Source organism: Calonectris borealis, chromosome 2 (genome assembly GCF_964195595.1).
Source record: "Calonectris borealis chromosome 2, bCalBor7.hap1.2, whole genome shotgun sequence".
Taxonomy (NCBI): domain Eukaryota; kingdom Metazoa; phylum Chordata; class Aves; order Procellariiformes; family Procellariidae; genus Calonectris; species Calonectris borealis.
In genome coordinates, this window is record NC_134313.1 from 135,880,791 (window position 1) to 135,892,661 (window position 11,871).

Genomic DNA, 11,871 nt, shown 5'->3' on the forward strand with positions numbered 1-11,871 from the left:
TGTTCCTTTGCACCACCTCGTGGACTATTTCTCCTCAGATAAGTTCTCAGCTTTCTCTGAATTATGTTTCCTTTTTTCCTAAAGGCACTAAAGGAAAAGTTTCTGTAGCTTATCGCTTGCCACTGGTATGCTAATTCCAGGGATCTTAAATGAAAGTAAAAGTTCTGGTCTAGGTTAGATGATGAAGAAAATAATGCCTGAAATATGAATTAAACGGACTGTAAATACCACTATACTAACTTTTATTTAGAAGGGCAGTTACTGACATCGTATCTTTGGCCACATCTACTCTAGGATCATATGACACCTACTCTGGCATGATATTGCTGATAGAGCAATAACTTGCATTATTTCATTTTTTTGTTGATAACATTTTCATAGCACTGAAAGCCACGTGGTGGAGTGGGGAAACTTTGATTTTTTTTTTTTTTTTTTTTTTTTTTTGTTGGCCTGGAGTATTTGATCAAGAAACCAAAATGTTCTTCCCATTTGCTCCAGACGTGCCATGGGACTGTTAGTCCAGATGGCTGTGCCTGGTGAATTGTTCCCAACTATTTTCTCCATGTGTTTACGCTTGTTTGAGAATGAACATGCAACATGAGAATGAACATGTTCATGGAGTTATTCATGAACCAGATATTGAACTTTTTTTCACATCCTATCATAATGTATGTTGTCTTTCAACTTGCAAGGAGATGTAGACTTTGACTTTTGAACCTGAGGTCCTCTTTTTGTGTTCTCTATTTGATTTCTGTATCTTTTCTTGTTGCAGAGTTTGCAAGAACACTGATTTGCATTTAATGAAAGGTTTTCTTGTCCCAAGTCCATTAACTGTTTGACCTTTAGGTGTTTGCATAAAACTCATTAGCATGTTCTTCTTCATTGCCTCTTGGAAGTACATCCAATTAACATGTAAATTAAACTAGCCCTTGATGCACAATAATTGTTACTAAAATCCCCTCACCGGCCCGTATATTTATTTAGTGAATATGTAGGATGTGATTCATGCTCCAGTCTTAGCCAGACCTTGTAAGTTAGTTTGTTCATTTGTTGTTTAATCATGTATATGTTTAATGTATGCTGGGCTTGCTTGGTAAGATTTCCTATCCTTGCTGTCACCGTTGTGTCCCCAGAGGCAATGGGAGCTTTGCTAATTGACTTCAGTGAGCCAGGATTTCACCTTTTCCATGCAAATGGATAATTTTAAATGGGAGGGGAGAGTCTGAGGTTGTGGTGGTGGGATGAGGGTTGTTCAGACTGACACTTCCTCCAAATTATTAGTCACATCACGCCCTCAGGAACGTGCTGTCTCGTGGAGCCCTGTGTACATATGAATGCTTGCAATAGTGCAAGCTTAGAAAGAGAGGGGCTTAGGAGAGATTTAAATATGAGTGTAGTGGAAACTCAGGCAATACACGTATTACACAGCTTGATTTGGATGCTAAGGTGTTTAGTCTATGGGTATGAACTTACTAACAAGATGCATCACACATCATCACGTATATATCAGTTCATGTTTCTTTTCTAGTTATAAGGGCTTTATCCCAAGGAATAACGTCTTCCTTGGTGTTTTATGCTGTGCTGAGCACTTTCTGGCCTCTGCTGAGAAAAATTAGGACTGACATTGACTCCTGCTTGGTTTGGATCAAGCCACTGAACCTCACCTGCAAATTTGCTGTTGCAGAAAAAGAAGAAAAGAATTATTCTACCATAGCAGATTACTGCTGTGGGGAAGGAACTTACTCACTGTCATAAATGCATGGAATTTCTGCTTATGAATTTCAAAGCAAAGTTGGCTTCTCGTGTCTCTATTTGGATCACTACTTTAAAATATTTAATTTCTGCATTGAACACCTGACCTGAAGGAGGACTCGTCAGTCTGAAGCATTGTTTTTTCCAACTACATCAGTTGGTTTAATAAAAGATATTATCTCTCCCTACAATCCCTGCTTCTTTATATTCTTAGACCATCATGGCCACAACAATCCTACTGTGACTAAACTTGATTTGACATGATGCGATTGCAGCGAAGACAAAGTTAATTCAAAATATAAAGAAGAGAATTTGCGAAGAGAAGAAAATGAAATGATCTTTTGTCTCAGGAATGTTGCTCAGTTTTAGCAAAAGTTCAAGGGTTTGCAGTGGTTTATTTAACTCCATGTTTGGTAAACTCTAGACTAGAATAGTGTTTGATCAATATTTAGTACCATACTCACTTCCTCAACTAAATATAAAGGAATAAGTGAAAATATGGTCTTACACTGTTGCATCTCAAGGTATTTCCATGGTATTTACTGAGCTGCTTCACTGAAATGTGGCTTCTTCAGTTTTTTTTTTTTTCCTCCAGTCAGCCATCACTCATATCTTAGCAATGACATGTCTTAGCCACGCTCCAGCAAACTCTAATACAGGTCAATGGCTATTACCATTTTAGATAACACCTTCTTACCTAGTGCCTTCAGCTGTAAGGAAGTACATGCAGCTGAAGGTTCTCATCTCCCACCCCCCAAATATCTGTGCAACTCCCAAGCCTGAGTTTTTGCTGTCCTCAGTTGAAGGAGCGCTAATGATCCTAGGTAGCCCGTAGGCTGAAAGGCCACAAGAAATGTAACATACTCGTCATGCTAACAGTGTGCAAGCACCTGTTTAAACAGTCAGGAAATAGCATTTGCTTTGCAGATGAAGTGGCTGGTTTTCTGTATTACAGTTGGATGCCAGAGAATTGCAAATGGTCAGAGAGAAATGCCTAATTAGGCTACTAAAGAAGAGAGATTTGGGATTCTGCTTTAAGAGAGTGTTACACAAAGAGGTTCTTCCATCACCAGGGCATCACCTTCAGAAGCCAGTCTTGGGATGGACCCCCCACTGACTGACTACAAAGGAGAAACAGCAAAGAATGACTGTGTGTGCAATAATGGGGTCTCTCTTCTAAAAGCCAAATCCAAGGGTATCAGCCGGAAAACATCACAGCAGCAGCAGCACTGGTGGAAGTTGTAGCTCTCCAATGATCATGAAATCTAGGATGTCTCATTAGAACTTCATTATAATCAGTGCAAGGACATCAGCACAAGAGGTAGCATGATTTCATGGCAAATGAAGCACGTCGGGTAACAAGAAAAATTATTTTGATTCACTGATGAAAAGAATATGAAGTTTCCCTTAAAAGTGCTGTTCTTCTTGTGATAAGCTCCTCCTCGTGGAGGAGCCTTGTAAGCCACTCTCTGGGTTTTGAGAGATGAGCTGTTCTCCGTCATTCTGGGCTTAGACATACTTTGCTCAAGACAGTTAATCCTTTCCGCCTCTGATTATTTAAGAGGGAGATGTGACAAGAACATCAGCTGTTTGCATGATGTTATCATTGCTGCTAACTGCAATTTGCTTAAATTAGTTACTAGGTTTGGTGAAGAGTTGTCAAATTCAGTATGTTTTCACCTTTATACCACAGAAGCAGTCAAATAAAGGAAAGAAGTAATGCCTCAACAACTTTATGGGCGACAGCTACTGAAAATGAGCGTACTCCACTGATTTGTGGTGAACAATTCCAGGTTTCATAAGTTGAAGACCTGAGCCTGAATGAGAAACCAAACTTAAACCTTTTATTTCTTCTGCTTAATCTAAGTGAACATTCAGTATCCCGGTCAGCACCAGCTTTTCTTAAAATAGTATAGCTACAGTATAGTCTTACTTGGTACGTCTCTGTGGAGACATCAGGGTGCTTGCTCTGCAGCATTTAGGCTGTGGACTGTTGTTTTTTGTGTTGGTTATCATACTGCAGAAAACTGCCTAGGTGATACTGGTGTCTGATTGTGCTAGGCATTATACAAGTATATGTTAAGGTGTAGTCTGTGCCACAAAGGGGCTTACAGTCTAATTAGACAACACGTGGAGACAGAAGGAGATGTTGCAGACTACTGAATGCCCTGGATAATGCACTAAAGCCAGGAGTTGGACCTAGAAGCACCCACCAAGTCCACAAGACTTCCCTGCTGTAGGCTTTCCCTTTAATAAAAGTCACAGGAACAAAAATAAGCAATTGTTTGGCTATTTCTCATTAGCACTTTCCATGGGCTCTTACAGAGTTGTTCTCATTTAATCTGTGTGATGTCAATAATGACCTTCTAGACTAACGCTGTGTCATCATATATTATCACTGAGACAAAGAGCGAAGTCTTTCTTCTGCTGTCTTCATTTTCTACCTTACTACAGTTGCTTTTTGCTGTACAGTGTAGGGCAAGGAGATTTTTTTCAGGCTTTTCTAATGATGGAATCCATCTCAGATTTTTGCACTGATGTTTTATATCTTGTCTTCACAGCACATGATTGCAGATACTGTTCGGTCATTGAGACATTGCAGAAATAACCAGTTTGGTGAGTAGCCAAAGTTTGTTATTTTTTTTGCCTTTGTACAGCCTTGAGGGTTTGGGTTTTTTTGCTTTCTTTCCACTTGCTCAGGTTTACTACAGCAGCAGAACATGGTTGCCAATTATTTAACCAAATGGCAAGAGGGGGCATCATTGTTGGAAGGTCAACATAGCAGTAACCACAGCTGGATGATGTTTTACTTTACAAAATGTTTGTAGAAACAGCTTCAAATTTTTTAATAAATGATTTTGCTGTAAAAATTATCACCTCTTCAAAATACCGTGTAAGATCTGTGCCAGGTGCACTTAATAATGGAGGCCACTGGTGTATGCTGCTGTTTCTCACTTTCCCAGCTATAACCGAGTTACCTCAGTCTCCTGCTAGTCTGTGTGTTTTGGTAACGGATTCACAGCTGTCTTGGCTTCCAGTAGCTAAAAGATGGTATTAATCATCGTGGCTTTTCACTTGGCTTTTCACCAAGAGCAATTGTTTGCTTAGTTTGGGTTCTTAAGGACATTTCACAAAAAGTCTTGAAGATACTAAGATCTTGTGGGTTTCGTGACAGTAGTTGACTAGGTAGAAAAGAGGGGGTTGTGTAAGTATCTCTGCTGGGGAGAGCCTGCAAGAGACCTCTGCCTGGTTTAGACACGGGAGGATCTACGCTGACGGGAACGGTCACAAGTTGCCTCAGCTGCACAGAAGACTTTCTTGTGCATTTCCACGTTATTAGCCACCAGAGAATCCAACCCTACAGGACCATGCCAGAAGACCCCAGCTCGCTTTGTTCTGCTGCTCACAGAGGAGAAACCTTGTTTTTCTCCTTCTCAGCGTTTCTCATTCTCTGCAGAGAGGTTAAACACAGGAAGGGGACAAACACAACACTACTTTAGGAAGTGGTTAGAGTTTTTAAGCCAAACACACTAAACATGTCATTTATTGAGGCCACTAAAACCTCTTTTCCAAAGAGAAGCTCCGAACTGTGCTGCAGCCTTGGGGAGAAAGAGTTTGAATCGTTTCTTTTTGCTAGCTGAATTTTCAGCAGCTGTCAGCATGGACTCTGACAAAAAGAATAATAATAATAATAATTTTGTGTATAAATACATGTACCTTGGAGAATGATAGGTACTGTTAAGAACTTTGCTGAACATTTGTTCTGTGGAATTACCTTGTGTATGTACAGTCTTTATTTTAAACAAAGGCTGCTCAGCTTTATGGTTCTTGTGTTGTTTTGATATATATATATATATATCATTTGATATATATTTTTTATATATATATATATATATAAAAGAGAGGAAGAAGGGGAGAGGGAGAAGGACGTGCCATTTGTTTTTATTCTGAAGGAATAAATACTGAACGAAATGTTGATTAATGCAAACCATGTCTCTGTAGGTTAGAATGTCTCCTATTTGGCATTATAAAATGGTAGCATTGGTTCCTTTTAAGGATGTGAATTTTTTTTGCAGCTTCTTTGCAAATCTTTCATCTTGTTTTTGCTTTTTTGATTTTTTTTCTCCAAGTGGTTTTGTAAGTGTTGCAATATAAATCCAGGGTTAATACCTGAGATTTATCATATAATCTGGTAGTTTGAAGTACATGATTGTTATTTTGTTTTACCACAGACTTGATTTATTGTGAAGCTGGCATTTAAAAAGCAGCTTATACAGACATCCCTGTAGGCTTTCTTTTTTTTTTTTTTCCCTTAAATTCGTTTAGGCATGAAATGAATTCACTGAATATTTATTGAGACTTTATGGACAGTTTCCTTTTCTAGTGGGCTTATTTTGCTCTCAGGAATGTGAGTCTTTCTACTAGATCAACTCCCAGATTGACCTAAGAGCAGCAGGCGTCTTACTGTAGGAAAGAATTCAAACAAAACTAAGCAAGGAATATTATTATTGTTTATGAACTGTATCATGTGTATTAAGCTTGCAGGCCAAAATCTTTCTCGATTAGAAACTGGTTAGGTTCCAAGGAAGACTGAAATGCCTTTTTAATGGAAATAAATACTTCTATATCCTAAATCCTGAAAACAAATAATAGCATTTCCAAAACCAGGCAAAGCAGCCTGAACAAATAACATAATTCAAGCTTTTGTCATTTCAGGTGTTAATGAGAAACACAAATGTTTTTCAGTACATTCAGCACAGCTGGTGGGATCCTATTCCCTCAGAACGCAAAGGTCTTCTCTGTATCCCGACACAAATTTATCACATTGTCCTGTTCTCTCACACATTTCTCAAGTCAGATAGCTGCTCAGAAATAGCTCCTAAAAACAGCTGCCTGGGAGCCCCGTTAGCAGCCGCATGCAGAACTGGCTGCATCGACAGCCCACGTTACCTACACAGCATCATGCAGCGCTCTCCAGAAACAAGTGGGATGGTGGGTTCCTGGAGGCCTTCTCGTGTGGCTGGAGAGCGTGGAGAAAAGGATGATAATGAAACAAAGGAGAGGGAGGGAGTGCGCGAGTTAAGCTGATTGGGTCAGGGAATTTTGAGCTTTTTCTTTTTTAATTTATGGTAAAGTTATTAAAAATTCCTTGAGGACATGGACTAGAACAGAGCTCTCCAACCTTTGCTCGTTTGTCAGAAGTCAGCAACATGTGGGAAATGTATCTGGTTGCTTTCTCTGCCTGCCTTGATGGGTCTCGGTGGCCATGGGCTTAGCTTTTCCTTTTCCACTTCTGCTGGCCACCAGCAGCGTGAGTTTCACCAGCAAAAAGGGTTTCACAGGCGGCGAGTTCCCACAAGCCAATGTCGAGCATAAGGCTTGTAACAGAAAACATCTGCTATTCAAGCCAGCCTTCAATTTGTCTGTTACACAGCTAATTCTTCTTGCCATGTAAACTCCCGTGAAATATCAGCATGACTCTCGTCTCTGTTACTAGATCAGAAATCAAAAGCATAAGAGATCAAAACACAGGGACCTGTCAGAGCAGCTTTGAAGAGCTTTTGTACCCGTCTGCTGCACTGTCACCTTTCACCTGCTCCGAAGGAAATGACTGGGGGGCCTGCTGTCTCGTGTACTTGCGTTAAGGCTGTTTAAAAGTTACAGGCTGGGTCGCCCACCCCTGTTCAAGGTCCCGTTGTGCTGCCAGAGCGGCAAGAAGGAAACCTTGAACCACCCTTACAGGGGACAGACTGTCTGTACTGCCAGCAGGGGTAAACCTTCCACTTGGGAAGAGTCAGCTTCTTGCCATCCACTTGTTCCTCCTTCGTGCACACTGGCTGCCCAGCACTGCCTGCTGCTTGCTTGCTTCTCCCCTTTTCTGTATCTAGCTGTTACCTCACGCATTGCACTTAAACAGCAGGTCCTTTGGATCGCTGGCTGTCTTTTTTGCGACTGTCTAGCACCTGACAGGTTGGCACACCAGGGACTTAGTAACACACAGGACAGAGAAGCAGGCAAGGCATGGCTTTCTGATTCATCCCCTTTCTCCTGTCTTGCAGGCAATGAAGTTCCTTCAAAAGAGCATCACGAGCTGAAGCCATACGTCCATCACCTGCACGTCATCGACAACCAGCAAGCTCTGTTTGAGCTTTCTCATAGGATAGAGCCGCGAGTGTGAGCATACACAGCTTCATATAACCTTGTAACTGCAGCACTTTGAATTAAGTGAATGTTTATGCCAAGCATGTTGCTTCCCTGTATAAGAACAGTTTACTGAGTTTTATCAGTAGCTCACACAACATGCGCAGGAAAATCAGGCAAGAGCCAGCAAAGGAGCTGCTCACAGAGTTGCAGGACAAGCTTGGTGCCATCCCCGCTGGTCACCGGGACGGGAGGGAACGGAGCAGCGTCCTTTAAGCTCAGGAGCTTGGTTTCTGTGAAAATATTGTTTGGTCCAGTGTAGCTTTCAATGCAGATTCTGCCAGTATTAGAATGAAAGGAAACGTCGTGTCACAGCAGCAAATTTCAGCAAGCAACATGCCGCAAGGGGATTGATTCTCGGTTCACCACAGTACGTACCTCACTAATTCAAGGCTGCCAAAGTATTGTTGCCAAAAATACTGTGCAATCCGTGCAGCTCCCCTGAGTCCACTGAAGCATCTTATTTGAGATAAGTGCGGACAACCAGGAATGGGAATATAAAAAGACAGCACACCCGATGAAACTCAAGAGTGCATCGTGAAGTGGAGGTCAGCAGTAAACAGTTCACGCTGTTATGGCCCCTTAAGAATCTGCTGTATAAAACACACTGTAAGATCCAATCCATTTTTGTTACAATTTATGGACACAATTGTTTGTACACTGAAAACATATTATTTTCTTCCTTTTGAGTTATCTCAGATTTAGCACCAGCTCCTGCAGTTAACGTGTGTTAAATTATTATAGCAGGAGCTTTGTTTTCTGCTTGGATTACAGCCTCCTTGGTGTCTATTCAGAGGCAATGCCTAGATCCACCTACATTCCTAACTCACTTTCTGGAAATACTGTTTCAGAAGGTAAAACTTCAGCAAACTTGCACACGCTTCTAGTTTTTAAATAACAAATGGGTACACCTTACAGGGTACCAGTTTAATTACCTGCATATACACCGGGCTCTCAGCATCAGGGTCCCATTACTGCTTCTGTCCCTCTCACACCCCTCCCCTTGCCAATTCTTACGTAGCTAAAAGTACTACTTCTGGGCGTGTACTGAGGCAGCATTTCTAAAGTCTTGCTTAGATGTAGGTCAACTGTAGTCACCACTGTCACCGTAGCCCTGGTTTTCAGCGCTAAGAAGTTGCCCTGAAATAATCTAGTGAATGCCACAGGCAGTGTGCGGTGTGCTACGCAGTCTGGCACGTGTTTGTACACTGACTCACGGTGACGGTCCCTTTGCAGAGCAGGGAGGACATTGCATTGCTTTCCCATCTCTATTGTATGTTTTCCACATGAGGAAGACTTCCAAGAAAATGCTCCTTTGAGCATTTGTGGGAATTGTGGGAATACTGAAGTAGCATGCTCTTCATCGTTGTGTTATCTCTGGTTTAAAGGGATTAAAAAAAAGCAGCTTTAACAAGTAGTCTGTGGGGGAATCTGTAGAATGCATTTGGTTTTCCCATCTGTGAAATATTGTATAGATCTATTGTAAAGGAAACAGATGTTTCAGAAATGTATTTGCTTGTACTTTGTTATTATCAAATACTATATGATTTTTTTTTTTTTTTTTTTAGAAAAAAAAATCTTCTTTTTACCCAGTAAAAAGAAAAAAAAATAAACTCTTGCTGGCCATGGAGTAAAAATTTCCTATGTTCTTCTGTAGATGTGACTGCACATATTGTAAATAACTCTTTTGTGCAAACAGACCAAAACTGTTCAGATGAGGATACTAGCTGCGGTGGGTTCCTTTTTGCAGTGTAAGAACACAAACCAGGTATAATTTGTGGCTTGTGTTATTGCAATTCTTCCTCTGGCTACAGCACTCCCCGAATCCCCACGCTAGACGCATTACCTGGGTGGTTTGCTGGTTTTTGAGCTCCCCCTTGTGAAATCTTTTTACTGTGGCATTATTTTTAGGAGCCTGTATGTAGACCAGCCTGCATGCTTTAGCTCATGTGGTGTAATACTCTAGTCCACAAGTTGTTCTCTTGAAATCTGTGGGAGAGGGAGGATGAGAAGGTATTCAGGGTGAGAAAGTGGGCCTGTTTCTCAGTTCACTGCATTTGGCTCTGTTTTGGTAGTTACTGCTGCTGGTGGAGCAGCAACGGTGCCAGAGAAGAATAAAAGAAATGAAAGGAGGGGGGAAAAAAGAGAGAAGAAAGAAAACAGAAGTAGAAAGATGACTCTATGCTCAGGCTTTGATTTGAAAGCATGCTAGAGCCACCTTGAAGGCTCCTCACTCTGCCAGCTGAGGTATTGGCTATCTGCACTGCTGCAACTTTATATTAAATCAAGTGTGGTCTACCCCTTGCAGCTGGCATAAACTCAGTTTGAAGGCACATAGCCAGCATTAACCTTGTTACCTGTGTTGTGGCTAATTAGACTACTGTTTCAAACATTACAAACTAGTTTTCATAGTGGCCTGTATAATTAGGATATAGCTTCCTGGTCTGAGGGGCCAACTTGGATGCATCGATTTCACATTGAAAATATGGATATTATAACTGTTCCCATAAAGGAAAGGCAAATGGTCCAAATTTGTAGCTAATACGTCTAATAAAAAAAGGCCCATCAGAGTCTTCATTCAACAGGTGAAGCATTGCAGAGCTGGGCTGCAGACTGGCAAGCAGTTTGAAGGTGTGGTGCTGGGGAGGAGCACTAGAAATAAACCCTGCGAAAGAAAGGGGGACACTACACAGCCTCTGCCAGGGCCCAGCACTGCTGATACTGTGTGATTTTTTTTAATCCTTCAATAGCGCAATTACATTTCATAGGATAAAATCCATGAATATTATAAGTTCAGTTTATCACAATCACACCTGGGGTTAAATACTCTGCATATTTTCCTTAGTAGCTAGGAGGAGTAATTAGACGGAACAAAGGAAAAAGCTGGGTCACTTTATACCTCTTTGATGTGGGATTTTGTTGCATCAAATTTAGATGCTTCTATGACACATCTTTTTGATTCCAGTCCCGTCTTGGATAGAAATAAATTGCATTTGCATGACAGTGGCAAAAAAAAAAAGATGTTATCAGAAATAATAAGACATGTGCTGCTGTACAATTACAAAGAAACGTGTAAATACTAAATATTTTAGCAGAGTAATATTTATTTGCATAGCCTATTTATTGTCATCTTATTACACTATTAAGAAATACTGGGATGAAGTCAATGAGCTGAGGTAAGAACACCTGCCTGTTCCATTCTCTCTGAGTGCCATAATGCTGTCAGCTTGCATTAAAAGTAATAAAATAGAAAACCCCAAATCAAGGTATTTGCCTAATTTCTCAGGGACTACAGCTAGTAGTTATCCACCGTTATGAGACCTGGTATGTATGAAATAATCTGATTTACCAGAATCAATGTTGCCAATGTTTTCCTTTTCATATTCCATGCTTGTCTGCCTCTGTACATATTATTGTGTTGTGTATTTATGAGAGCTAGTAAGCAATAATTTATATGTCAAAATGGCCAAGCAATACAAGGTTAAAACTTGTAGAAGCAACTGTTACATTTATCTTGCATTTTCCGGTGTTTTTTAATTGCTTTTCAAAATATAAAAACTACCTTAATGAAGTCTGGGCTCTGTGCCTTCATGCCTATCACATGTACTTCTTGTTCCTAACTGGAATATTTTACGCTCATACATCCAGTCATTCAGTTCTGCAAACCCTCGCTGTGTTTGCAAGGTGGAAGCAGACCAGTGTGCGCCTGGTTGGAGGCTCAGGAGCCTGACCCCGTTCAGAGCTGTTTGTTCATCTCTGCTCGGTGGACTTTGCTGGTGCCGATGTGCTCCAGGCAGTTTCAGAAGCAGAGATGATGTTAATGGTGTCTCAGCTGTGCCTTATCATCATGTCATGGTCTAAGAGGGGCCTGGAGCTACCACGAGAAGTCCCTGTGGGAGAAGGGAGGAGTAAATCTAT

General features: G+C 40.9%; 1 protein-coding gene across 1 annotated transcript in view; it reads left to right on the forward strand.

The window, feature by feature from the left end:
* Window positions 1-11,524, forward strand: part of RAPGEF5 (Rap guanine nucleotide exchange factor 5) — a 159,719-nt gene extending 148,195 nt beyond the window's left edge. Inside the window, exons 25-26 of the mRNA XM_075143607.1 lie at window positions 4,314-4,368; window positions 7,812-11,524. Coding sequence (XP_074999708.1) covers window positions 4,314-4,368; window positions 7,812-7,930 — 174 coding nt within the window. The 3' untranslated portion in view covers window positions 7,931-11,524. The remainder of the gene's footprint in view (window positions 1-4,313; window positions 4,369-7,811) is intronic.
* The last annotated feature ends 347 nt before the right edge of the window (window positions 11,525-11,871 follow it).